This window comes from Thunnus albacares, chromosome 6 (genome assembly GCF_914725855.1).
Source record: "Thunnus albacares chromosome 6, fThuAlb1.1, whole genome shotgun sequence".
NCBI classification, from domain to species: Eukaryota; Metazoa; Chordata; class Actinopteri; order Scombriformes; family Scombridae; genus Thunnus; species Thunnus albacares.
The window spans coordinates 5075250-5102014 of record NC_058111.1 but is presented as its reverse complement, the minus strand read 5'-3'; the positions used below and the strand labels follow the sequence as shown (position 1 = coordinate 5102014).

The following is a 26765-nucleotide window of genomic DNA, read 5'->3' as shown; positions in this document are numbered from 1 at the left end:
GACAAGGAGCTTGTTCACAAAGGCGTACAAAATACATTTTAAATTAATTTATTTAAAAGATGACAGTTTGAAACTCATTTACAGCAGACAATGACATTACACATTAACTTAATTCATTTAAATTACAGCGACAACTTAATCTACTGTTTACCTGCAAAACTCATCACATTCCCATCAGCCTCAGCTGTACTGTGTGTGTGTTTAGAGCTAATTAGCAAATGTTAGTATGCTAACAACTTAGATGGTGAACATTACACCTGCTTGATATCAGCAACGTATGCATGATAGCGTGTAGCATTTAGAAAGAAAATAAACTTGGATGTGAGGTGTGTTAGTGGTTACAGGTACTTGAACACCGTGGCAGTTATTGGAAATAAAGTTTTGCAGAGTTTTGCAGCCCAGATGTATTATGTGTCTTAAAGAGGAATTTCACTGCTATAAATAGGATGATTTATTAAAACTAAGTCACTTATGCAGTAGAAATGTGCAATTTAAAAAAAAAAAACGGTGTCGTATGACCACAGAAGACTTGTCATAAACTGATTCCACCATAATGCCATGAAACTAGCTTTCTTCCAGATATACTGATGCATTGCAATAAAAACAAACAAAAACAATGCAACAGACATTCCGCTAAAAACACAAGGCAAAAACAGGAAATAAACAAAACAAATGAAGTGATAAGCAAGTCTGAACAAAATGTGTCCTGAGCTGTTTTTAAAAGTGCACCCCTCCAACATGAAACCAAGAGATCACAAGTTCAGCACAGTCAACGAGCGATATGTTGTCAACACACACACACACACAGATCAGGCTGTTGAAAAAGGGTTCAAGTATAAATCCCTGAGGAATGATTTCTCTCCCTGAGTTGAAAAGAAACAACTTTTTCTTAGCATTGTTAAACTTCCGTTGATCAATCTCAGTGCGCATCACACACACGTTCATTCTTCTGAGGTTTAGGCGTCTTTGCAATGCGCACTTTACACACACATACACACAGTACATCTGCCTTTATCTACGGAAGACAGCAGTAAACGTGTCACTTGCTCTGCGTGAGTGGACATAAAACTCAGATCCTTCACTTGTTAAGTATCAACAAGCAAAAGTAGCAAAACTAAGATGTAAAAAAAAACTCCATTACAAGTAAAAGTACTGCATTCAAACTCCTGTTTCAGTAGATGTGCAGCAATATTATCGGCTAAAGTGACTTTATTTCAATTCAGTTTTCTAACCCTAACCCGAGCATATTGACTTACATTCATTTCCTGGAGCTAATGTGCTAATGTTAACCATAACCACTACTTGCATAACCTTAAAAAACCTTAAAATAACTCTAAAACACACACACACACACACACACACACACACACACACACACCATGTAATTCATCTTAACCACGTACCAAGGATACTAAACATCATAACAATACACACGGTATCATTTACATATGAGTGTTGCTTACAACCCATCAAACATATCCCAAACCCAAGAACACCAGTTAGCATATGAATATAAATATAGTCAAATTATTAAAGAAGGTGCAGTTACAAACCATGACAAAGCCTCTGACTGGAACAAATTTGACTTAAACTAATGACAACACTAACACTAATGAATCTTAAATGTCAGAAATTTGAGGCAGGAAATCAGTTTGTTGTTCGGTTTGGGTCAAAATTTTATAGTTTGCCTTCATTTGGTTTTATTTCAATCATGTTCAATGAGGTAATTGAATTTTCTTTTGGGGGGGGATATAAAAATATATATTAATGTATATATTTATATATAATATACTGAAGTACAGTAGCCAAACACTCATTTACACACAAACATATAATAAATAATCTTGCTCTTCCTCAGGTTTCCTCCATTTTTTCCCCATTAAAGTCTTTTTAGGGAGTTTTTCCTAATTCAAGTTGAGGGTCTGAGAACAGAGGATGTTGTGCTGTTGTGCAGATTGTTAACCCCCCCCTCCCCCTGCCTGAGGCAAATGTGTGATCAGTGATATCCGGTTGTATATCCGGGCTACAGATAATATCAACTTGACTCGTCTTGGTTTCGTAGAAACTCGGTCTCTGTGAGAACAGTGTTGACCGCCGACGTGAGGCGAGCGCTGTAGCTCAGCAGTCTGTTGTCAAAAATCAGCTGTTCCGGTTTCAGCTTCTGTTGTACGGCAGGTCTGCACAGATAGGAAACAGATAAACACATCAGTTATACACAACATGAGCGGAAGAGGTTCATGTTTCTACAACTGTGCACTTCTGCATCTGAGAGAAATAATAATCTTTAAGGATTATAATTATTTGAACTTTTCTGATGGTTCGGAAGGGTGAAAAGCTCTCAGTATCACTGTACCCATCAGCACCTGCTGCCTTTCCTGTTGTTACATGCACTATAGTTAGTGACATCATCCAAAACGCATCCTGAATCTATAAGTGAACTAATTTCAAGTGCTGGATGTTTTACAAACTGTAATTTTCACCTTCAGCTCACCGTTAGTGGTGCACACGGCAGAATTTTAGGCCCAGTTGGATGTTTTTTTTACTGAAATACTTCCTGGGAAGGTTGATTGGCTTTGCTCCTTAAAGGGGACATATCATACTTTATTTCTCTGTTATTTTTATACCTTTATGATGTTGGATATTTTGTATTATTTATTATTTTATGATCTCTGTTTTTGCCTTTTGTTTTTAGTCGAATGTCTGTTGTTTTGCTTTTTCTTGTTTTATTGATCGATGTGATTTTAAATCGCTTGTTTCTTTTATTGTTGTTGTTGTTGTTGTTGTTGTGTGGACCCCAGGAAGAAGAGAAAAATAGCAAAAACGTACAGGTTGCAGCTTCACAAATGTTAATATTTACTGCTTTTCTTACTCTTCTGTGATAGTAAATTGAATGTGTTTGACGTCATCTTGGACTCTTTTTTTTTTGTCATTTGCTGACATTTTAATAACAAAACGATTCATCTATTAATTGAGAAAACAACAAGTAGATTAATCAATAATGAAAACGATCGTTAGTTGCACACATAAGATTTCATTAGAAGTACACAACCGACAGTCTACCTTGTGTGTTGCATCCGAGCGATATTCCTGTCAATCCAGGAGCAGCCTTTCTCTGAGTCCAGCAGTCCGTGGACGGTGGGACGGTAGACGGCTCGGGGGTTAACGATGATCTTGAAGTTGTAGTATTGAGTCTGTGCTATGATGGGTTCGTGGTGAAGGTGTTCCAGGATGTTCACCCCGGGCACTTTGTGCCAGTTGAGGCTCTCTGAGGGCAGATTTTCGGAGGCTGGAAGAGGCAGCGCGACGGAGTTGGGGAACACGTTATTCTCAAACATATAACACTTGTCGACGCCGTATTTCTCCTCCAGCAGCGGCAGCAGCTCAAACCAGCTGGTGATAGAAAAAAAACAAAACACTTTTTAAAACACTAGATGCTCAGAAGCACATACAAAACATCTATAAACATGCATTTATAAGTAGACAATTAAAGATATGCTGTATTTAATGGGTAATATAATGAAATGTACATGTGTAATTCACAAAAAAGTATTTTATACAACAAAGGTAGTGTTTGTTACATTTTCTGCTCACTATGTTACGCACAGAACTGCTACTTCTGTATTTTCTAAAAACGGTGATTGTTATTTTTAATTCAATATGTTGTTTGATATGTTGCTGTCTCTGATGCCTTTAGTTAGAGCACTTTGGAACTGGGTTAGAGAAAAGTGAAATAAAGTTATAATTACAGAATTACATTAACACTGATATACAACATATTCCTAATGCCAGTGTGTGTATTGCATTAGTACATGAATTAATACTTATTCATATAAACTTTTTTATTCTTCTGTAAAGGTGACCTAAAGTGATGCTTTATAAATGCTTACAAATTCTTACAAGCACTTTGCAGGAGTGTGTGATCTAACGCTACGTTCACATGACATGCTGAAGTGCTTTTTTTTCTTTCATATCAGATCTAGGCCACTTGCATATGTGGTCCTCGATCTGATTCATGTCTGTTCTCTGGCTGTGTGTCTCTCTTCTTTGCACACATCGCCTCCTCGTCATCATTCGGTGTGCCCGGTGAAAATAAGCATGGAAGAGAGCAGCATCAGTGACAGGGGGGTCAAAATGGAGAGACGAGGTAGTTTCAAATTTATGGAGAAACTTCTATTCAAGCCAAACTGGAAGAAACTTATTGTAACCACATTGCTATCACAGCCATGTCATCCATATTTATGATTTGACAAATGATGTTATTGTTGTGATTCTTATCACTTACAAACATGAAAGTGAACCGTCAACACAAAAAGATCAGATGTGACTAAAAAACTGGAGTTAGGCCTGTGATATGAACGTAGCCTGAGATTGTGTTTCATGTTGTCAGTGAACTCTCAAAACAGAACAATTTATCAACGGTTTCATGTGTCTACCTGTTGACAGACTGAGGCAGTATGAGCTCATCTATATCCTGCAGGGCCACATATCTGGTTTGGTACATGTATCTGTAGAGACAGTCAGTGAGAGCAGCGATCTGGCCGTAGTAGTGGAGGTCACCTGGACCGTGTGAAGGCAGCCAGCCTTGAGATGGCTTCAGATATCTGGCTATCGTCCAAGGAATCACTTCTATTAAACCTGAGGAACCAGTGGAAGGATTAGGAAGCACGTCATACAAAGCCTTTTGACCTCTTTCAGCAAGATTGCCTTCCCAAGAAACAGACAGACATTCATTTAGACACAATGACACAATGATCTTACGATCAAATGACAAAGTCTTCTTGAAGTAACAAATTCTGAGAAGGAGGAAGTCGGGTGGATGAATCAAGAAAACAACAGACTTTGTTTCGCGTTTCCTCCTGACAGTCAACATGGATTTCTTTAAACCACCTTTAACTAACTACTTATTTTAACCCAAACCATGCTCTTTCACTCACCCTAACCGAGCTGTTTTTGTGCCAAAACGTATCAAAACATTAATCACAGTGTTGTCACATAATAATATAAATATTTGTGTGATTTGTTACAGTTTTGGGAGGGACAGGCAAGTTTTGTCCAGATCAGAAAATGCTAATTCAAGTCAATCTGCATGTATGTATTTTGTTGAATTTTTAGGACTTGTTGCTTTTATCTCAGTTATCTCCTTTTTTACCTTTGTGACCAGTTCATCCAATCAGTGGTTTTTCTTTTCTTATTAGGGCCCCAAAGGGACAAAGACTCTCTTGTACCTGTTGTGTTTCTTTCTTTCTTTCTTTCTTTCTTTCTTTATTATCTCGCCACTTCAGACCTAAATTTGACTCCCTAAATATGTTCAAAAACTCACCAATGTCGTAAAGAGATTGAACCAAAACTAAGAAAGTTTTGGTTCAAAAACAGGAAGTCCACAATACACACATGAAAGTATGACTTTCCCCAGCAAACGCTCTCCTCCGAGGGCGTTAATGGTATCGGCTTCAAACTTTACTACATGACTAATGACACTGTGCTGAACAAAAGTTGTTAAAGACTTTGTAATAACTTGAACGGTTTAGATTTTATAAGCCCCGAAAGTTGTAGTGCCACATCACACCTTACAATGTAAACCAATGGGGAGGAAATCTATGGGCATGGACTTTGTGCCAAACTGAAGCTTCTGACGTCTAAACTATAAGTCTGATCACTTTCAAACCCATATCAATGGATTTGCGATGAAAATTCCTACTAAAATCTGATTTTTAGTGTAAGATTTGGACAACGTCATGAGATTTATGAGGAGATTTCACAAGAAGAGTGACATTCTCCTCGCCAACTCCATTCAAATATATGAGTATTTTTCTGTGTCCAGCTGCAGGTACTTATTGTCTCTACACACCTGACAGTACACATGTCAATCAAACTTTGACCAGGTCATGTGGGTTAAAAGTCTTTACTTTTCTAAAAAAAGACTTGATGAAAATTAGGAAGTTCATTTCTTTTACACACAAACTCATCAAGAGTTTTCAGTTTACTAATTGAAATTCAAGTGAATGGGCCCAAAACTTGCATAATTTTGATGCCACAGGTGTGAGCAAGACAGACATGTCCCACCCTGCAGAAAATTCTCATCCACACACCGTTGAGATTTGATGCTTCGCCATGACAGAGGAAGTTGCTATAACTTTATTGTACATGCTCCAGTCTGCACCAAACTTTACATGTTTGATAAGACTCCCGGCATGAACACGTTTACATGACAACATTCCCGAAAACAGTCCGGGTCTGAAGACATCTGCATGCCCGTGACAGAAGACCTTTGACTGCGCTGCGGCTTGACGTGTGCGGAGGCGTGAGGGCCCATTCAATGCTGCTTGCAGCTTTAATTTTAATACATTTTGGAGTCCTGAATAAGTATAGTCATCCAGTTATTTACAAGAAAAAAACAAAGGTTAGAAATAAGTGAAAAAATGCATTACTTTCAGGGGGCTTCCTCTGTTTTTTTTTTAGCAGCAGCAGGCAGCTATTTTTAGCAAACAAGTTACAATGAACTCACTTAGCACACAAATATAAATCCTGTTTAAGGTCAGGGGATTTCTGGGTATTGAGTAGTTTTGTTGAGATCAGTGGGCCTCATGCAAGAGCATTTTCATATTCTTATCCTACTTTCTTAACTGTCCAAACTTGTTGTAAATCAGTGCTTTCAGTCTGATGAATGTCACCTGTTCATGAGGAAGTGTGCGTGTGCTTGTGATTGGATCTTTAGCCTAATCAACACCCTTCAAATGTCCATACAAGACTACATTTTCAGCTCTGTTTGTTTTATTCACCAAAATGTTCCTAAAGATTAAAAATGCTGCCACTGTCAGAAATCAGCATCAGCGTTTATCAGTGTCAGCAGTTCTATTAGAGGAACCGAAACAATTAGGAAACATGAATTCATCATGCTAAAAAACATCTTTATGAGAAGAGATCATGTGAGAGAATATTACAGCCTACAGTTGGTGATGTTATACTGTCAGATGTTGCACAGAGAACTGCAGAAACAGCCTGAGGCAGCTGTACTGACATAAACATCAACACATCTTAAAAACTTCTCAGCAAATTAGCAGCCATAATGATGCTGATATGGTTTGTTTTTAGGTGTATGTTTTATTTTGGCTAATATCAGTATCATATTTAAACTCCAAACTCATTCATTATAATTCTAAGTCAAAATGTGAAGCGTTTTTCCACTTGTGAAAACTCGTACGACAACTCTGAACTTCAATTGTGCCTCAGAGAAAATTCTATTATGACATTTCACTCTCAGACAGTTAAATCACAGACATCCTTCAAGTCCTCCTGGGAGCAGAAAGACAATGCAGGGAAAAGGTCACTCGGTTGCTTTGCACACGCTGTTAACACAATAATGCTGAGAGGACAAAAATGGAAAACTGATGAATGGATAAAATACTTCTTCTGCAGTTGCCAGTGCTGTGCAGTGAGGAGAGACAACACAATCACAAAAAGACAACATACTCCACCTTTTTTTGTGTAGTAGTCCAGTACGCGCTGTGTTTCAGGGCTGCAGCTGCTCTTATAGACGACAACTCTGTCCACCCCCAGTAACCGCATCATTTCCAAACTCTGGACCATCTACAATACAACACAGGATTTAGTTGACACGCTCCAGAGACATATAACTAGCCTGCTAAAATGTCAACATAAATTCTGGGTTCCTCCATTATTTAAGGCAAATAATAGAAAGAAGCATCAGAGGAAGTACTCTGTGGACTGTAACTATATATATGTCCTGTTTTGTTCTTCTGCCTGTGTTGGTCAGGATACTTGAGAAATAAGTTTTTTATCTTCTAGGTGTCTTTTAACAAAGCAAGAAAAGTTTAAAAAGAAAACTGTACAACCAGTGGTATGTGACGTTACCTGCAGAACGTTGGTGAAATTAAACATGGTGGAAATGCAGGTGGTGAAGTTGTAAGTTAAGGAGACACTTTCCACTTTCTGGTTCTTCACCTCCAAAAACAGGTTGTGACGTAAATCTAAAAGGCCACAGAAGAGAACCACAGATATATTTTCCCTTTTAATGTACAGCACATTCAAATAGAGGAGACATTTGAAAACACTTCAATGGAGTCATCAACAGGGAAGATATCAAATACCCTGCTGGGTAAAAGACGGCACACTCATTGAAACATACCCAAAACTTGTCCGATGACTTGCTGTCTAATAAAACTGGATGACTATGTGTAAAAAAGGTTTTGCCTGTTGCACCAGATGAACATAAGGTGGATCAAAAGTTTGAACAACACTAACAGCTGCAATGTAATTAAAAATCAAACTAAAATCAGCATATATTATTTGGTGTCTGTCCTGACTTGTGTACTTCTTTGGACAAAATTTTACCACAAAGAAGAAATGTAAAGAAATGTGTCTTTCTTCTTCTTCTGTCAGTTGGATGTTGTTCTCTTCTCTGTGCAGAATGATGTATGAATGAGTTTGTTTTCACGTTCATCTACTGAAAAAGGAAAGTTTCTCTGTGCTCACCTTAAATCTCAGTTTAAGGTGTGTACAGATGGGCATGATCTGTGACATCACCACTAGTTTAGAAACCAATCGTGCTCCAGCAACTACCACGGTTTGAGGTTGAAGAAGCTTTAAACTCCCAAAGACGGCTGCTAGATGCTCCAACTGACTCCCATTCATAAAAGCCTCAACTTCTCTCTAGAAATACAATCGTTTTTTTTTTTTATTGCTCCTTTAATAAGATTTGAAGATAAGATAATAAGATTTTTGACTTATAGTTGCTTGAGTGATTGATAGACTGATAAGATAAATATGTTTTAAAATAACAATTGACCGCCAGTTGTGTTAGATTTGGCAGCCTGATTATTTGTGTGCACAAAAGAAATTATATTTCAGAGATATTTTTTCAATAAAGACCTATTATCAGACAGTTCCTTTTGAAATCTTGACATTACTTTAACTTTTAATTTATTTGTGTTATGTCACACCCACTGAATGCCACAGGTGGTTAAACCTGCTCTCTAAAGGGGCCTTTAGACTGTGCGACAACAATGATTGTGTACATTTATGGCATGTGACATTGTGTGAGACTCAGCCTGTCTATGGTCTCCTTTGTGTACAGATGGGCATGATCTGTGACATCACCACTAGTTTGGAAACCAATCGTGCTCCAGCAACTACCACGGTTTGAGGTTGAAGAAGCTTTAAAGTCCCAACGACGGCTGCTAGATGCTCCAACTGACTCCCATTCATAAAAGCCTCAACTTCTCTCTAGAAATACAATCGTTTTTTCCAATGTTTTTTTGGAAATTATTACTCCTTTAATAAAATTTGATGACTTATAGTTGCTTTGATGTCTGCTGTGTGGGCATTGATTGACAGCTGTGATTGACAGTTGGCTCACCTGCTGCTCTCCTGCTCTCTTAGCTAAAGTAGCTAACATTAGCCTAAGTGTGCAGCGCTTGGTGTTCCTGGTAAGCTAGCAGTAGCTTGGGTCTGAGATAGTGGGGTGTGTTTCTAGGGCGTGAAAGGCAACACTCTGAACTCCTTATCTGGCTCCAAATGGAAAAGATGGCGCCGACCATACGCATAGCTCGCTACGTCCTTTATATACAGTCTGTAGTACCTACACAAATGTGATTGTTGACAATTTAAGTTTCCAGTTCACATACATTGAGAATTGGTTTTTCAGTGAAGGAGGAGACATTTCAAATCTGTTGTGAATGAGACGCCCTCGTTCAAGGCCTGTTCAACGCTCAGCAGGTCAGACTGTGGTTGTGCTTGGCTGCTTCTAGGTATGACTGTGTGTAATCAGGGTGTTCCTGCTTGGCTCAGTGTGAAAGTTGTAATAAAGATAAAATAAATCATACACAGTACATAACACTGCCAAGGCAAATTCCTAACCAATGCATTGAAGCTTAGACAATGTGTGAAAAAAGTTCTATCCTGTTGTGAAAAATAACTGCAATATCATTTTAGAACACATTTCCTTACACAAAAGATGAGAGTTAGCACTTTAACCACAGTCATTTTGTCAAATCCAACTGTCCATTTACTGTCTGACTACACTCTATAATAAGTACTGTGAGGCAATATTGTAAAAAAGGGCAGAAACTGACTGAGAAAACAAATTGATTGATTGTTAAGTTCAATCTTTAGATAATACGACACAAGTTATAATGCAATAAAACAGAAGCCTTCAGGACCTTCATAGTTGGTTGCAACACTGGACACAGCAACATGAGAGGGCGTCTCACAGTGCGAGGGGAGAGGACACATGATGTCCGCTGTCCCGTACGCGAAGCCAAAGTGGTCACTGTGGATTTCGCTGACGCCTTCAGAGGTGTGCAGTTTGTCGTTGCAACAAAATTGGCAGCGATAGGCTGGTGTCTCGTTCCTCAGCACTACTGCAATGACGCGGACCTGGCACAAGGAGAGGACAAGCATAAGTATGTTTATTTAATTATTTCTATTAATTAGATTTTTCTACTTTGTTTTTTTTAAAATCATTTTACATTTTTTTCTAATGTTCATCTGTAAAGTAATGTGAATCTTTTCTATTGTATTTCAATAAAGTAATTTGAGTGATTGACAGACTGATAAGATAAATATGTTTTAAAATAACAATTGACCACCAGTTGTGTTAGATTTGGCAGCCTGATTATTTGGGTGCACAAAGGAATTATATTCCAGAGATATTTTTTCAATAGACCTATTGTCAGACAGTTCCTTTTGAAATCTTGACCTTACTTTAACCCTTGTGGACATTTATTTGTATTATGTCGCACCCACTGATTGCCACAGGTGGTGAAACCTGCTCTCTAAAGGCGCCTTTAGACTGTGCGACAACAATGATTTGTCTAATCATTGTTGCTCAATTACATCTGATTGACAAGAGCCGTGACACTGTTTACATAAAAGTTGGTAAACTCTTCAAGTAAAGGCGTGGACTGCCCGTCCACCTCAAGGTGTAATTATCAGTCTTTACAGCTTGAGCATGGCATGTCACATTTTATGAGACTCAGTCTGTCTTTGGTCTCCAAAGCTCCAAATCGATCATCGGTGGATGAATCTACCGTTCTGCATTGACAACCAAAGACTTCACCATGTTTCTCTCAGGATTGTCAACTTTTGTCTCAGATAGGACAAAATCACACAGTGTAAAGGGGCTTTAACTTCCGCTCGCTTCACTGACCTGTTTTCTTCTGCGGTGCTCCATATAAGCCGATAACAGCAGCGTCTTTGTCCCGCTGACCTCCACAAAGGGCACCTTTTGTTCCCGAGGAACTGCAGGAGTGATATATGTTAAACTCATTTAGTGCCTGATTGTTTTCTTTTCACAAAACACACTAAGCTGTATATTACTCTGCACCCACACTACAGCAACAGCAGAGAGCAAAAGAAAAATTCAGCTGGAGTGATCACACAGTTAAAGGGTCATTTTTGTACCATCCAGATCACATTTTCATGGTTTTGACCATCATTCCTATCAGTAATAATAACTGCAGAGATCTGGGAACATAGTGATATTTCTAAAAAAGAATACAGACAGGTCAAGAAACATTTTGCAATTTGTCAAAAAGTTGAGAAACAAAACCAAACTTGTTTGCAAGAGCCAAGTGAATTTGTGATAGTGTCACCCAAAGCTTTCAAACCGACTTCCTGCAACAACTGATTTTTTTTGACTCTGACCTTCCTGTAGTTGTGTACTCACAGTTTTCCTGTTTCACCAGGTACTGTCACTTTAAAGTTTTACCCACAAACAAAGTGGTTTAGATAATCCGGATAAACTGTTGGTTTGTCTGCATTCTGCCTAATTGTCTGGCTGCTTGTTTTTCTTAATCTGTGGGACGGATTTGTAGTGATGTCGTTCCCAGATCTAAGCAATTAAGTTGGTGAGAAAAAATGTTATCATAACTGACAGAAATGATGGAGAAAACAATGAAAACTAAACTACAAAAAAACTACAGTCAGGTGTCCATATGAACAGTGAAAGAGGTTTTTCCACACTGTAATCATTCCCCCTGTTCTTATTGGCTGTGAAAACAACCCCTTCAAATCTGCTTTCAATGTAAGTGATGGAGGCCAAAATCCACAGTGTGTTTTTGCACATTCTGTGCAAAAATTGCATATAAAAGTTGATGTGAAGCTTATATAAGGCGTCAGCAGTCTTAGTCATATCAAGTGGATATCTGACACATTTACAGTCTTTCTAGCATCAAGTTCCCTTTTTGTGTTTCCTCGGACAGTGTTTTCTGATTGAGCTGTGGTGGAAGCATGGTAACAAAAAGAGGAACTTTGGCACTAAAAAGACTAACGTTGAAAGATATCTACTTGATTTGACTCATTTGGACGCTGAAGCTTCATATTAGCTTCAGATAAACTTTTAAATACAGTTTTGCACAGAAGGAGGACTGTGGATTTTGTCCCCCATCACTTCCATTGTAAGTGCATTAGGAAGGGATCTTCTAATGGTCAGTATGAACAGGAGGAATGATTACAGCAAGAAAAACATGTTAAATGTTCATTTGGGTTCTTGACTTGTCTTAAGACAAAGTAACAAGAAGAAACAAGTGAACAAACATAAATTAAGCAAAAAAGGAAGAAGATGAAAGTGAGCTGAAACTGTAGAAATTTAGTCACATAATTTCAGCAATGCAGCAATATTATGAATTTCTCATACAGATTAATCCACCATGTCTCCTAGAAATGATGTTTTAATACTAATAACTTGTTTTGTCATATGTTTTTAAAGGGGAATATATTTGCTGCCCGGGTTATGGTCAATGACAACAAGTGTAGAATTACATTCATTTATTTCATGGCTGTCAAAGATCAGGGCTTTGATACACATGTTTGCATGTGTGGTGAAGTTTGGACAATAAAAGCTCTTTGTTCAAGTTCAGGGAAAGAATGTGGGTTTTCTTTTTGCAGACAAAGTAAAGAAGTACAGTAATATCCTGTGTCAAGTGCCAAGATCCTTTTTAAATTATTAAACCATGACTAGACTTCTCTTTCTGTTTTGTGAGTTTGTAGACATAGCATTAAAAATGTTTAACCATGCTTAATTGCAATGAGTGACTGTTGTATTGCATCAGTGGATACTGTGGAGAAAACAATTGAATACAATTGAGAACAATTGCTCCTTTCCTGTGATTGTGTATGAGAAAGTGCTTTTTAGGCCAGCATCATAGACTTTATATAAAGATGTAGGTAGTGAGGTGCAGCTTATGGTCGGTACCAGCACCTAGCAACCGCTGGTGGCATTATACTTTAAGGTACTTCCACACTGGCTTTGGATTCAAGTCGTGGTAGTTGCTGCTCAGCCCGTGTGAATCACATGATGAACCTGGATGTTGTAATAACATGTTTTGGCTGCTATTTCAAATTGGCTTCACAGTCTGGCGCTGCTTCCGTGGGCAAAAGATGGGGGCGGAGATGCAGAAGTGAACTCTAGGACACCATGGCATCACTGTTGGGTGTGGTGCAACAGGGCCCATTTCTGACCTCACCTTAACACACCTGTCAGTGATGCTGGCTGTGCAAACAGACTTGATGTCAAGTTACTCCTTAAAAACATTTCAGGTGGCATTATTTTTCTAAATGTATCTGCTGTATCAAATTTGTAGTACATAAACATCATTTCTAGGAGACAGGGTCTTTAATATACAGTGTACTGGAGGAGAAATCCAATGTTTTGATTAATTTACCCTCCTTTTTCCACTTACATCAACTTCCAAAGGGTGAGTTCTATGTAATAAATGTTATCTCATTTTTTTCAACATCAGAAACATCATAGCAACAGAAACATTTCTGTGAACCAAGAATGATTGTGAGTAACAGGAAAAAGGAAAACAATTACCATATTTTCTTGCACATTTTGCTGGCAGTGGTCTTGGCGCCGTGACCTCATTCTTCCTGTAATAAATGATTTGGGTGAGATCACATGACCGAATGAAAAAATGTTCAGGTGCATTTTTAGAAAGAGCACTTCTAAGAAACTGTCCTCTCAAGAAAAACGACAGCATGAGAACAATCATTCCCCTAACTTAAACTAAACCTAATCAAATCTTAACTAGAGGAGTTGATTTGGAAAGCACAAATGGTGTTAAAAATGGCGTCAAATGTGTTGATCTGGTGGGCAATTACAAACTTCTTCTTGAGACAAAAAGGCCCAGTTTTGAGTAAATACTGTAACAAAAAGCTATTGTAACACATAAACACTGCAACATACTGTAACAATCAAATACTGTGACAAAAAACTCCTCAGTCAAATGTAACATTCTACCTTACATTTGCACACTCCTCATCTGCATTTCCTAAAGTCTCTGTTGACATATAATAAAACATTGTGTGTTTAGGTTGATGTCCAGCTGCACTGATTGCGTGATATATATGTTTACACACTGCGATCTGTAAAATACCAATCCAAGGTGTATTTATAAACTTATAAACTGTTGATTAATTACTGTTATTTGATCCATTTTTATCATTCATCACTTTATCCTGTGAAAACACCTTGTAAAGTCTATTTTGATATGAGCGCTACAAACTGATCATTGATTACATTTCTGCCATTTCATAATGATAATGAGACGTCACTGCCGATGATGGTTTACAGGAATATGTGTTGTATTAATGATATGGATGATGTAGGAGCTGTATATAAGTTTGTTTCTATTTACGTAATTTACTGATTTTTTTTTTTTTTTACATACTTATGTTTGTAAGCAAAGGGGGTGGGGGAGAAATCGGGTTACAGCAGATCAATATTGCACCACAATCAGTGAAAGTGTACGTCTTTAGCTGTTTGGTTTATGTTGAGTGTGAGAGTGAAAATAAGGCTTGTGCACATGTGCCTATTCTCACAATGACTGTGATTCATTGCATATGCACGACTTTATGTATCTAATGAAAAGAATATGTCTGCATATTTCTGGCTTTGTGCATACACACAGTTTTGGTCATGAGCCCAGACACTGTAAAGTGCTAATCAAACCACAACCCATGTGGTTGTTACAAGAAACAAACCCTCATTACTGAGACATGAATCAGAACCTAAATATATTTCATCAAATAATAATCTGTCAGACAAAAAGCCACAAAGTACATAACCAGCAAAAGCCCATAGTGGGGCGTTTTCACATTAGCTTATAATTAATTATAATTAATCCATTTGGATTACAGTCATGTTAATGTAGTGTGACAGTTCGGTTAGATTGATGGGTACACATTGCCATGGTATGTTGTTGGTCCACAACACCACGCAAATGCCCTGTCACATCATTAAAAGGAAGTCTTTTTATATTTCCAGTAAAGTAAAGAAGCAGCACAGGTTTCAGGTAAAACAAACTCATAAAAAAGAAAGAACAAAATTCAAAGGACGCAGAAAAACTAGTTAAGAAACTTACAACTGCCTATAGGTTAATTACTGTTCTCGTAAATATCATCCAAACTCAAAACTGAAACCTGCTATAACATATTTGGCAGATCCCTTAATACAGGTACTAAAACTACACAAGAACTAAATTAATCTTAAGCTGTGAAACAGTTGTTGACATCAGCAGTTGTTGTAAACACAGCAGTACAATTGTTTCAATTATTAAGAAACACAAAATGCTGATTTTTCATCTTCAAGTCAGACAGTTGACTTTAAGTTTCAACACATTAATTCCCCATACGCCAATTGCTCTCCAACTGAGAGGGAGAAGGAGGGAAGAAAGGGGGGGGGGGTGGATAAAGTCAGACCTGTCAGCCCAGGTCAATAAAGTTTGTATCTAAAACTATGTGGAAGCAGTAACTGTTCAAAAAAGGGTGGGTTCGCTCACACTCTCCATTCAAATATATATATATTCAAATATATTCAAATATATGAGTATTTTTCTGTGTCCAGCTGCAGTTACTTATTGTCTCTACACACCTGACAGTACACATTGTGTCACCCTGCAGAAAACTGTCGTCCTCACACATCCTCACATCCTTGCTATAACTTTACTGCACATGCTTCGGTCGCACCAAACTTTACATGTTTGTAAAGTCAGACCTGTCAGCCCAGGTCTGGAGACATCTACATGCCCGTGACAGAAACCCCTGGACTGCACCACGCCCCGTTCAACGCTGCTTGCAGCTTTAATTATTATCAATTTGTTTTTATTGGTGGCATATAACATAACAAAAAAGACATAGTAACATAAGATGAGGCACTTGGACGGTGTCAGAACATAAAGACATTAAGAATAATAATAATGAAAATGGAAGGTGCCAGTGTCCCACCTGGCCAGCATACCTGGGGCGGGGGTCCACCCCAGAAGAATAATCATAATAGGATTTTGTTATTGTTGTTGTTACAAAAACGATTTGGGTGTTGCGTGGCAGGAATATGACTTATAAAGACTGTAGACTGTTTACTGCACATGAAGCCTGGTTTTTCATACTGAATTTGAAGTTTATTTGTGTGGATTACAAAATTTAAACTTTGTGATGTGTGTATTTTCAATATATGGCATGGCTTACAGACGGTCAAATATGCAGAGCAGACTGAATAAAATGAACGGGACAGAGAAATTACTGTAGTTGTTACATTGAACTCACACCGATGTTTCCTCCTTGTGCTGTCAACTGTTTTTATAGGGACTAAAAAGTACTATATATCCTATCCTATATAGACCCGATACTCTATATCTGAGCCACATACAATCCAACAATTGGAGTTGGTCAAATGAAACTCTGGATATTTGATTCATTGTCGCCTCGCAGCAGATTAGACCAGTAAATTTCACCCACCTGTCAGTCCAAAGAACGAGCATCAGGATGAGAGAGATGAAAATGAGAGTCACGCAAAATGTCAAATGTCGGACCTTTTGCTTCAGCTTCCGCATCAGATTGTGATCCATCACATTTATATAATGCCTCGATGCTGCTGCTCGGATTCTTCTCCCAGGAAACCTGCATAAGCAGAGAATCAAGTGAGTAACTCCTACTCTTCAACTCAGATGTCTCAGCTCCAAGTTGATCAGGAAGCTGATGTAAGAGGTAAGATAAGACACTATTTGTTAATGTAGACATAAAACAGGTTAGTTAAAAACAAAATAGAGGTGTGAGCATAGTTGTTCACTTATGCATGTAAATTATAAATTGTTCAAACATAATCTGGGTGTGACTCACTGAATAGAGGTAGAGTTAAGCAAGTCACCGTAAAATCACATCAATTTTTTTCTTTTAATCTCTTCTGGATAATTTGACAATCAGGTTTATGTTACGGCCACCAACTTTCTGAGAAACTGCAGGCAGGCATGATGGACACCAACAAATCAGAGGTGCAAATGACAGCTATAGTAAATTTATATCACTTTGTCATTGCAAAACAAAACATAGTTGAGGAATTCATCCCAAAAAATCCCCAATTAACCCAGAATCCCAAAGTGCATTCATTTAAGCTGCAGATTTGTATCAGTTCTCAACAGCGACGCACTTAACAACTTCATGCGCGCTGTTTGTTTCTTACTGAAACACACATTGGGAGTTATCTCCTCAGTTTCATACATCTGATGTTTATTTTTTGAACTGATGTTTTGATCCAATTGGAAGTGCTCCAGCTGTCACCTAACAGGAAAGATTACTCTCATGATAAAAAGAAACCAAAGCTGGCTGTTGGTAGGAGATGGAATGTGAACTACTGGTCACATACACTGTAAGATCAGTTATTTGCTCTAACCTCGTTGTTCACAAAGTCAATGGACAGAAACAATTTCATGCCCCCACCACAGACTGTATATAAAGATGGACGTAGCGATGCACGGTGATAAATAAACACATCTGAAGCGCAAGTCCGAGGATGTTTGATTTAGTACATGGAGCCGCCGCATGACGATGCGTCAATTACATGTCCCGGTAACAGCCCCTCACTGTGGCTTAGGTTTTGTTTTTGTCGAAATCAAGTCACTACACTAATAATCAGAGAGAGAAGCAATTGTCTGGCATTAACATCTCTAAATGAGGTTTAAAGATTTGCTGAAAGTAATGTTTGCTGCTCTGACTCGGGAGGAGTCTGGCTGCAGGTCTCCTCTGTGGCTCCGCTCTCAGGGCAGCTCCACTGTCAGAACAGGGAATAACATTTTTTTTTTTTTTACTCGCATTAAAAACCTTGAAAGAAGATATTAAACATGCCCACGGTTGTTTTCATGAGCCATATAGAGAGGTCAGAACATGACTGTGACTTGTTTGGTGTGGCAATTCATGTTTAGTTGTTTAAATAGTAGCTATATCAAAGAAATGTTAAAAACATAGTGTAATGTATTTTTGTTCTGAGTTGCTCTCTGTATTCCTCCAGTTACCATACTGCATCAATGTTAGCAGAGAGTAGTAAATAAAAATATATAAAGCATTGTTACTCATTAACGCTGACTGTCTTCTCTTCCACACTCAGTATCTTACACGCAGTATTTACATATGTATGTGCATTATCCAAAACATCAAATAATCTGAATGTTTTGCTCCCTGCTAGTTGTGCTGTTAAAATAGCTTATGTCATGTTATCAATTTGTGTGAATCTAAATCACCTTAGCTACCGAATGTTATCTAGTCAGGCTATCTATTACGCCAAGCCTAGTGTTAGCTCATTAAGTCAATTTCACATACACAATGCAAACATTGCCATATATAGTATATATAAAGCTCGTTTTGGTAGATTTCTCATATATCAATAGATAGGCTATAGGCTATGGCTGGGGTCGGCAACCTATGGCATGTGTCCCCGCTGTGGCATGTGAGGCCATTAACACGAGCATGCGTTTTATATCAAATATAGCCTAATGGTGAACTAAATGAACAATTTGATTTAAAATAATACTGAAATAATTAATTAGTCTAAAAATACATCATTGTTTTTGATAGCAAGCGACCGCACTTCATCATACTTCTCCTGATTTATAAGCACATAGTGGCACAATAAAGCAATATTTATTGATTGATTCAATCACTTTACATGGTATGTTCACTACATTTAAATAATTCATAGGACACTAAAATTATTGCAGAATTATTTAATATATCGATGGCCAAAGCGCAAAACCTCCTCTCTGCAGAATTTTCTGATTGGCGAATTTCACTTTCGATGATGAGAACAAGGAAGGCTGCTCATATTCAGTCAGTCTGCAAGATAATCCCGCCCTACGTCGTGACAGAAAAGTCACACAACAAAACAAAAACACAACGCAGAGTCCCTGGATGTGTAGAGAGGCTGCAGCACGAGTGTGTTACACAATCACTTTCATTTCTAGTGAAAAAGGAAGCAAATACACTGAATTTAAGGAATTTCCCACTTAAGGAGTTCTGACCCTAGTATACAACAATGTAGTAACTATTACATTTACTACATCTTTTTACCTGAAAACAAACTTAATTTTATTTTTAATTTAAATTTAATTATTAACTTAATTTAGAGCATTGTTTTGTAGAGCCTCTTCCAACTTGCACCAAGTACAAGAGCTCCTATCTGCACTTTGCAAGGCATTAATATCTAGTCAGTATTGTTAACACATAATATAATAATATAGTCCAAAAACAGTGAATTATGTATTGGGTATCCTTAACAAATAGCATTCTGCAAGAAAACAACTTTTTTTTAGTTTTCTCAAAAAAGTGCATTTTTCAGATAGGAGGTTTTGCTCTTCAGCCATCGATATATCATTTATAAAATCACACTAAACAGCTGTGACAGCTGATAGTTCTGTGGCTTTCGTATTCTTGAGGTCTAACGAATGTATTTCCTTTCTCATAAAGCTTGCAGTCTTCTTCTCTGCCTTTGTTGGCACCTTACAGCCAGCTGTAGATCAGTGGAATAGTTTGAAAGTCATCAGTGTGTACAGTTCATGTGCATCCACAAAACCAGAACCCACTAATTTAAAAAACTGCTCTGTATTACTACCAGAAGTTAGAAACTCCACACGTACCTTTAGTGTGAACATTCGGGAAAGTAGAAGATGTTGCACTACCTGCAGGTGCAACAAAGCCTAGTGTTGACATAGCTGATGTGGTGCGCCACCCATGGCGTGACATTTGAAAGTTAAATTAACAATATGTAAACAAAATTCTGGAAAAGGTCAGAAAAGCTCCGGTTCTGGTTTCTGTGCTGCTGTTTATCTGTTTATTGTGTTTCACAACTTCTTGACAGTCTTTCTCTAAAAAAAAAACAACTGATTTTGGACCTGGCAGGATATTTTGGCTTTAAACAAAGCCTTGACTACAACATCGATTTAAGAACTCGAACACAGTCCTGATGAAGACATGACTGTAAAAATAATGAGTAAATAATTAATAAGTAATTATTAGGATGTCTTCCCTGAAGGCTAAACTTTCATTGTTGCTCATAAAGTCAGAAATATTTATTGTTATAGACAAATACATAATATTTGAAACTAAGTTTTCAGGGACTTTAAGTAAATTCTGTCATTCAATTTCACAGTTTCTCTCTGTAAATTGCATCTGAGGCATTAATTAGTTAACAGTGAGCTGAGTGGTAAAAACTGTACTTTCAATACAAACACTCCTGGGTTACTTTCAAGGAGTGCAACACTGCTGAATAATCACTACAGATATGTAGGTGATGGTGGAAGGTGGAGGACCACACATGATAGTAAAGATATTTCTAATATCGCAATACCAAGACTAAACATTGATTACATGCCGGAACTGCAGATTCTATGAGTACTGGTGGAGCTCTCAAAGGGTTATCGAAATGGGTGTTTTAAATTTGATACATCCATTTCGATAACCCGCCCAGTATGATATAAAGTGTTTATCTATTTACACATCCAGCAGACACAAAGCAACATTTGCAGAACTGCGGCTTACGGTCGGCACAGTCCGTACGGGGTGTTGCCTTTCATGCTCCGGAAACACACTCCGCTACCTTGCATTATCCCAGGTTTTTGTTCAAGACTATTGATCAATTGGTAAATCCAGAATCGCCAAATGTTCTTGCTGAATGTGATGCTTTTTTTAAAACCTAATTCACAGAGAAAGTGGAGTCTATCAGGGTCAATGTTATGCCTTGTATGACGTTCACTGATGTGAATCCCCCATAACAAGACACCCTGAGCCACTTCATCCCGATTTCTCTTACTGAAATGTTTAATATAGTATGTGACATGAAGGTGTGCTCTTGTCCATTGGATGTAATGCCAACAAAGTTCTTAATTAATATAATTGAAACATCCCTGGTTGCTCTCAATTTTTATCCTGTTTTATGGGTTTTCCTATTTTTAATTATAGTCAGGTTGGCTTTTTAATGTTGTTTGTTTAGCACTTCTTTCTCTTTCTTTCTTTTTATTCTTTCATTGCTGTGTGTTTTTATGTATTTCTATGTGAAGCTTTCTCGGGCAAAGTGCTGAAGAGGGAAGTGTGCACACCACACACAGGAAGTCTGTGTCCACTGTGTGAAAAGTGTTAAGATGAACTCGTCGATGATATGTACAGTGCCAGAGCAAATATGGTTTTGAGGTCAAACTGCACGACTGCAGCTGAGATATGACAACCCCCCTTCCTTCAACATCTATTTCACATGTACAAATGAACCCACAAATGTTTCCATATCACTTTACATGTATTTTTGTGGTACAACTATTGACATTTGCAAAAACTATATAATTTTATGTGATATTAAAATAAGTATTTACAGAGTAAGTTATGCATATTTGCAAATTGCTCTCTGCAAACAGACAGGAAGCGATCCAGAAATGTGCAAAACCATCCAGAAATGTGTAAATGATTAAGCTTGCTAATACCTTTTAGCTGGGCCAGCTACCTCACAACAGACAAATCTCTCCCCAGAGTGCTACGGATTAGTAGGGCAAGTATTTTTTTCCTGCTTTGACCTCCCTATCATTACAGTACATTTTCAAATCCAGGCTATAGTTAACGTTTGGGCGTCTTATTGGATAAGTTAATCAAAGCCATCTAAAGAGGTTAACATTTTCATCTAAAGTTAACTGTAATTCATTGTCTGGTCACTGTGTAAGAAGTTAGAAATATGTGTAATTGTGACTAAAATTCAGTGTCCTGGCTGACAAATATTAAAAGCTTCTTCACGGTGTAATGCACTGCAATAAGTGTTACCATTCAAAAGCATATTTTCTTTGGTTATTCATTTAGTTAGTGTGACTAGCTCAGGGAGAGGTTCACTCATTGCTATACTTGTAGTCAGTTTGTGGCGTTGTTTTGAATTGCTCTGGACAGACTCGCCAAAAATTGAACTTCATGTCCACTGGTTTCACAGCAGTGACCTACGTGTGGCAATTATGAGTGTGCTTCCTCCATGTATTCCTCAGAAACAGGAAATACTCACTTCTACAAACTTGTCAAATTTGGCTTCCAGTCCTCGTCAGCTACACATTCTGTCACAAAAAATTGGTCATAATGCTTTTAACACACTAAATCTATCTTTAAACATCAGGTCTTTGGCAGGAAAAACATTCTTAATCAATGATTTTATTGTCAAACACAATCTTGATTTGATGTTTTTTTTTAAATTGAACCTTGGTTAAACCACAGAGGAGGTGGAGTTGCCATTTTGTTTAATTATTCCCTCCAATGCAAGCAGATATCTTATTGAAATTTTGCTTCTTTTGAATATGTGGCTCTTCAGCTGAATTCCTCCTCTTGAGCTATATTCCTAAATATTTACAGGTCACCTAAATACTGTGCAATATTTTCTGATGACTTTAATGAATTGCTGTCTATAATCTGTATTGTCTTTGACTGTGTAGTTATTGTCGATGATTTTAACATCCACGTTGACAACCCAACAGGACAACGGGACTGTTTACTTTAAGACTGTTGTCTCTGTGCACACAAATGATCATACAGAGGTAACCGCCAATTAAATAAATAACCTCGTCTTGCCTCAAGGACTTTCCCGCTACACAGTGTTCATAAGCTTAAGTAAAGTTGTGGTGCAATACTGAGCAAACTTTGAAATTTGAAGTTCAGTTCTTACTGTACACAGGTGCTGAGTTACAAACGTGGGAGTGAATGGGTCTCCATTGACATTAATGCATTATATAATTCATACACTATACATCTCATCTTAATGGGTCATTTTAATGAGCTTAAGTAGAGTTGATTAGTGTGCAAAAGTGAGTATTTTGAAATTTGAATGGACTTTCATGTTTAAGCCTTTTATGACCAAGTGTTTCCTCTCACATGTCTGTCAGGAGCTGTAGGGGAATATTTGTTTGTCCGGATGCTGATGGTTCTCAGCAATGAGCTGAAATTTTACAGATGAAGTTATGTAAAACTGTGATGAGGTTCATGATATCAGTACACTGAGATGGCTGGTAGAGGTACAACCTGCGTAGCTCATTCTTTTTAATTTGCACATAACACCATCTGGGGTTGGTTTCTCAATGATAGACTTTGACTATAGAGCAAACTAATAGTCACACTTAAGATAGACGTCTAAATTCATCATTTGCACAAAGCCGTCTTGTTCTTGACTATTTCAAGTAGGAGTAATTTGCCATGGATTTCTGTGTAAATTAAGACCTTTCTCAAACTTGACTATGTCAAACCACTCAGAGCTGAGCTGCTGTGGCTTCGTACTGTGGCAGACCTCAGACCCTCTTCCGGGTTACTGCGCTCTCTTACTGCACACTCTTTTCTTCCTCATTGCTTACCTCACAACAATGTTAGCAAACTATGAGCCATGATGTCCTGGTTTTTTGTCATGTGGTGCCACTGGTCAGAGGTTATCACTGATTGTTACCACAGAAACAGTGGGCAGGTGTCACTGATTGTCACCATGGAGACATGGGTCTTAGTTCTGAGTTAGCCTTGGGGTAGGGTGGCTAACTTTTTAGGCTTAAAAAGTATTCATTTTTGAGAAAGTGTCTAACTGACATTAGACTGATCTAAGAGCGAAATCAAGACTGGTCTAACACAAGTAGAACAAGTAACTTTGGAGTGTTAATGGAAAAAAGTATATCAACAGATTAATTGATAATGAAAATAAATCTTAGTTGTGGACTTTCCTCCCAAAGTTGTAACAATTCATGGGCATTAGCTCCTGCCACGAGTCCTGTGGTTGAAGATATCCCAGCAACCCTTTGTAGAAGGGTTAGTCTCGCCTTCACCTCATTTTTACCTGCCTAGCCCCGCATAGTCACTTTTACCTAGCTGCTCACGGCCACTTATGTCACTTCCCTTTTTTTCGTTAGTACGTTGCTTTCCACATAAGGGAAACGCCAACAGCGCAATCAGATCCCATTCAATTGCCATCTGAGCGTTTTATAAATACCCATTGAATACACACACACAGAGAGAAGTGTGTGGCAGAGTGCTATAGTCTCCGGTGATCAGCTGGCAGACAGGAAGTTCGGTCTTTCTGTTCGAGGTGCAGGCAACCCCAGCTTTTGAACTACCCAGATCCGTGTGAGACAGTAGATTGTACTCGAAGCCACGTCTCTGTTTAATGTCTTTACACTTATCTGTGTGTTGACCTGTATAGACTAGGTGGTCTTGGGGGGAGCCCAGGTTAAGGTGGGATTAGCTTTACCCTCCAGTTGGGCAGGTCACACCTTCGACTTCTCAGACAGAAATGGGATACGTCCACTGGGATATCCAACACCAGGACCCATAGCACAAGCTGCTGTCCATGCATACCATCTTTTGTCAAAAATGTTGACTATGTCTCCTGCCGTAACTCATCGTAATTAATGATGTCTTATTAACAACCAGTGTCATGACAAAATAAGGCATTCCATTTTTTTCCCTTCGTAATATATTGTGTATGTCAAAGTGTATGGAAATGTATCTATAATTTTAGAAATTTATAGCCAGAGAAATCCATATTTTTGTACAAGGTTTTCTTTGTGGGTACAGATAAAGGTTAGCCAAGAACTAATTCAGATACAGCCTATATTTGAACCAAATAGCTACAAAATGATCTTCATCTGATCTGGAGCTGACTGGGTGCCAGCCCAGATACGAAAGGACGCCAGCCCAGGTCCATTTTTCATGATCCGGGCCAGAGCCTCCATAGGTTTTGGGCCGGATCCAGTACAGAAATTATTCAGATCTGGCCCACCTTTGGGCCAAATGACTTTGGGCCCTTCAACCGTCCTGTCAACTAACTCATTAAAAACAAACTTATCAGAAAAATGAGCACTTGGACATAATCAGCGTGATAAGAACTACCTAAAATGACAGAAACCATCTTTTGGAAAATTTGGGACATGTACTTTGATTTTTTTTTAGTTTGGTTCATGTCCCATCCACTAACATGGAGAGGGGGTGAGATTTATGACCCATACTGCAGCCAGCCACCAGGGAGCAATCAACATGTTTTGGCTTCACTTTTTAGGAGCTGTCATGACGTACACAATTAGAAAAAAAATAGAAGTAGACATTTACTAACTGTGATGGAAATTTACTGAGCTGCTGAAGTTGTGCACTGAGAAGTTTAGTATCTGTTCATGACGCTCATGACAACATGTTTTCAATTCTACTTCTTCAAGCCTAGCCAAAATATAAGAGTGTCCTTGCAATGGAATATTGATGTGACGAGACAGTCCTGAGGCAGCGAGATTAGGGGGTTGGAAGAACATTCTGTATGTTTCATTCAAATGTACACTTTGCTTCCTGGATCCGGAATAAATGAAGACAATGGCCAGAGAGTTTTCTTTTTATACATAACTGGTGTGGTTGGTTGAGGTGAAGCTAATTTGAACTATTTATTATTTTTTAACTATATAATAATAATAATAATAATAATAATAATAATAAGTATTATGTGATTTTTTAATATAAACACTTAATTTGAATTAGTAATTAGTAACTGTAACTCAAATAAACATCCCTCTGACTTGTGGTGGAAAAAGAAGTAATAAGGGAACAGAAATATTCAAATACACAAAATGTAACGCCTGGTTGTACTCCCTGATCTTATCTCATGCACCTGTGCATATTAGGGGTACTGCCCTACGTCAGATTTTTGTTTTTTCTGAAACTTTTTATAGAGGATTATTTTGTGGGAGCAGCAAGTCTGTTTTTAAGTATATTCCAAGTATCATACACCAAATTACAAAATACAGAATTGTATTTCTGGCAGTATGGAGAAGGCTTTGAAACACCATTTATACCTTCATGTTGGGCAATTACATTTACAGATAGTATAACTGAACTAATTAGCTACATAAAACATGAAAATAACTTTTCTACCCTTATCTTAACACAGAACTGACTTATTCTGCATCCTTATCTCAGTGTGCACAATTTCTGTACTTGTGAAACAATGAACACATACGGAGGTGCGTCCAACCCATATTTCAGACTTTCATGTTTTCATCTGATGGGATTTTAAGAATGTAATTGTCACATCCCTTGTTCATTTTTGTTGTTGGGCGTTTGATATCCTTGCAGCACATGCAGACACACATTAAGTTAGAACCTACAGTAATACTACGCCATATATAATATTGAGTTTACACTGGGAAAAGCCTTGTTTATGTAACTGATAGTCAGCATGCTCAGCTCTGTGGTCTGTTTTTATCTTATTCATTACCACATAAACTGTTAGTATAACATCACAGCATATAACAACACAGAAAAAAGGAACTTACTTAACTTACTTTCCTCATGCAGGCAAACATGTTAAAATCCCATGTCTGGAAAAGTCCACTTTGGATGTTAAAAGCTGAATTACCCACTAAAAGCAGGAGGCTTTCAGGAAGCAGGCACGTAGCCTTTTGTAGACAAAGCTGATGTGTCTCTGTCTGCACTGTGAACAACTGTGGGCA

The 26765-nt window shown here is 38.0% G+C and overlaps 1 protein-coding gene across 4 annotated transcripts; it reads right to left on the bottom strand.

The window, feature by feature from the left end:
• Positions 1-308: 308 nt before the first annotated feature.
• si:zfos-464b6.2 (beta-1,4-galactosyltransferase galt-1) lies at positions 309-26765 on the bottom strand. 4 transcript variants are annotated; one of them, XR_006403746.1, is made up of 11 exons: positions 26598-26765; positions 16756-16917; positions 13835-13890; positions 11168-11259; positions 10179-10395; positions 7873-7988; positions 7476-7587; positions 4434-4635; positions 3061-3390; positions 934-2177; positions 893-903 (listed from the first exon to the last, which is right to left on the bottom strand). XR_006403746.1 is itself a non-coding variant. In XM_044353586.1 (10 exons), the coding sequence occupies exons 2-10, from the start codon at positions 16863-16865 to the stop codon at positions 2036-2038; spliced, it is 1377 nt and encodes a 458-aa protein (XP_044209521.1). In that variant the 5' UTR covers positions 16866-16917; positions 26589-26765; the 3' UTR covers positions 309-2035. The 4 variants fall into 4 exon arrangements, 3 of the variants coding, with proteins under 3 accessions (XP_044209521.1, XP_044209520.1, XP_044209522.1); XM_044353586.1 differs by having other exon boundaries at positions 309-2177; positions 26589-26765; XM_044353585.1 differs by having other exon boundaries at positions 309-2177.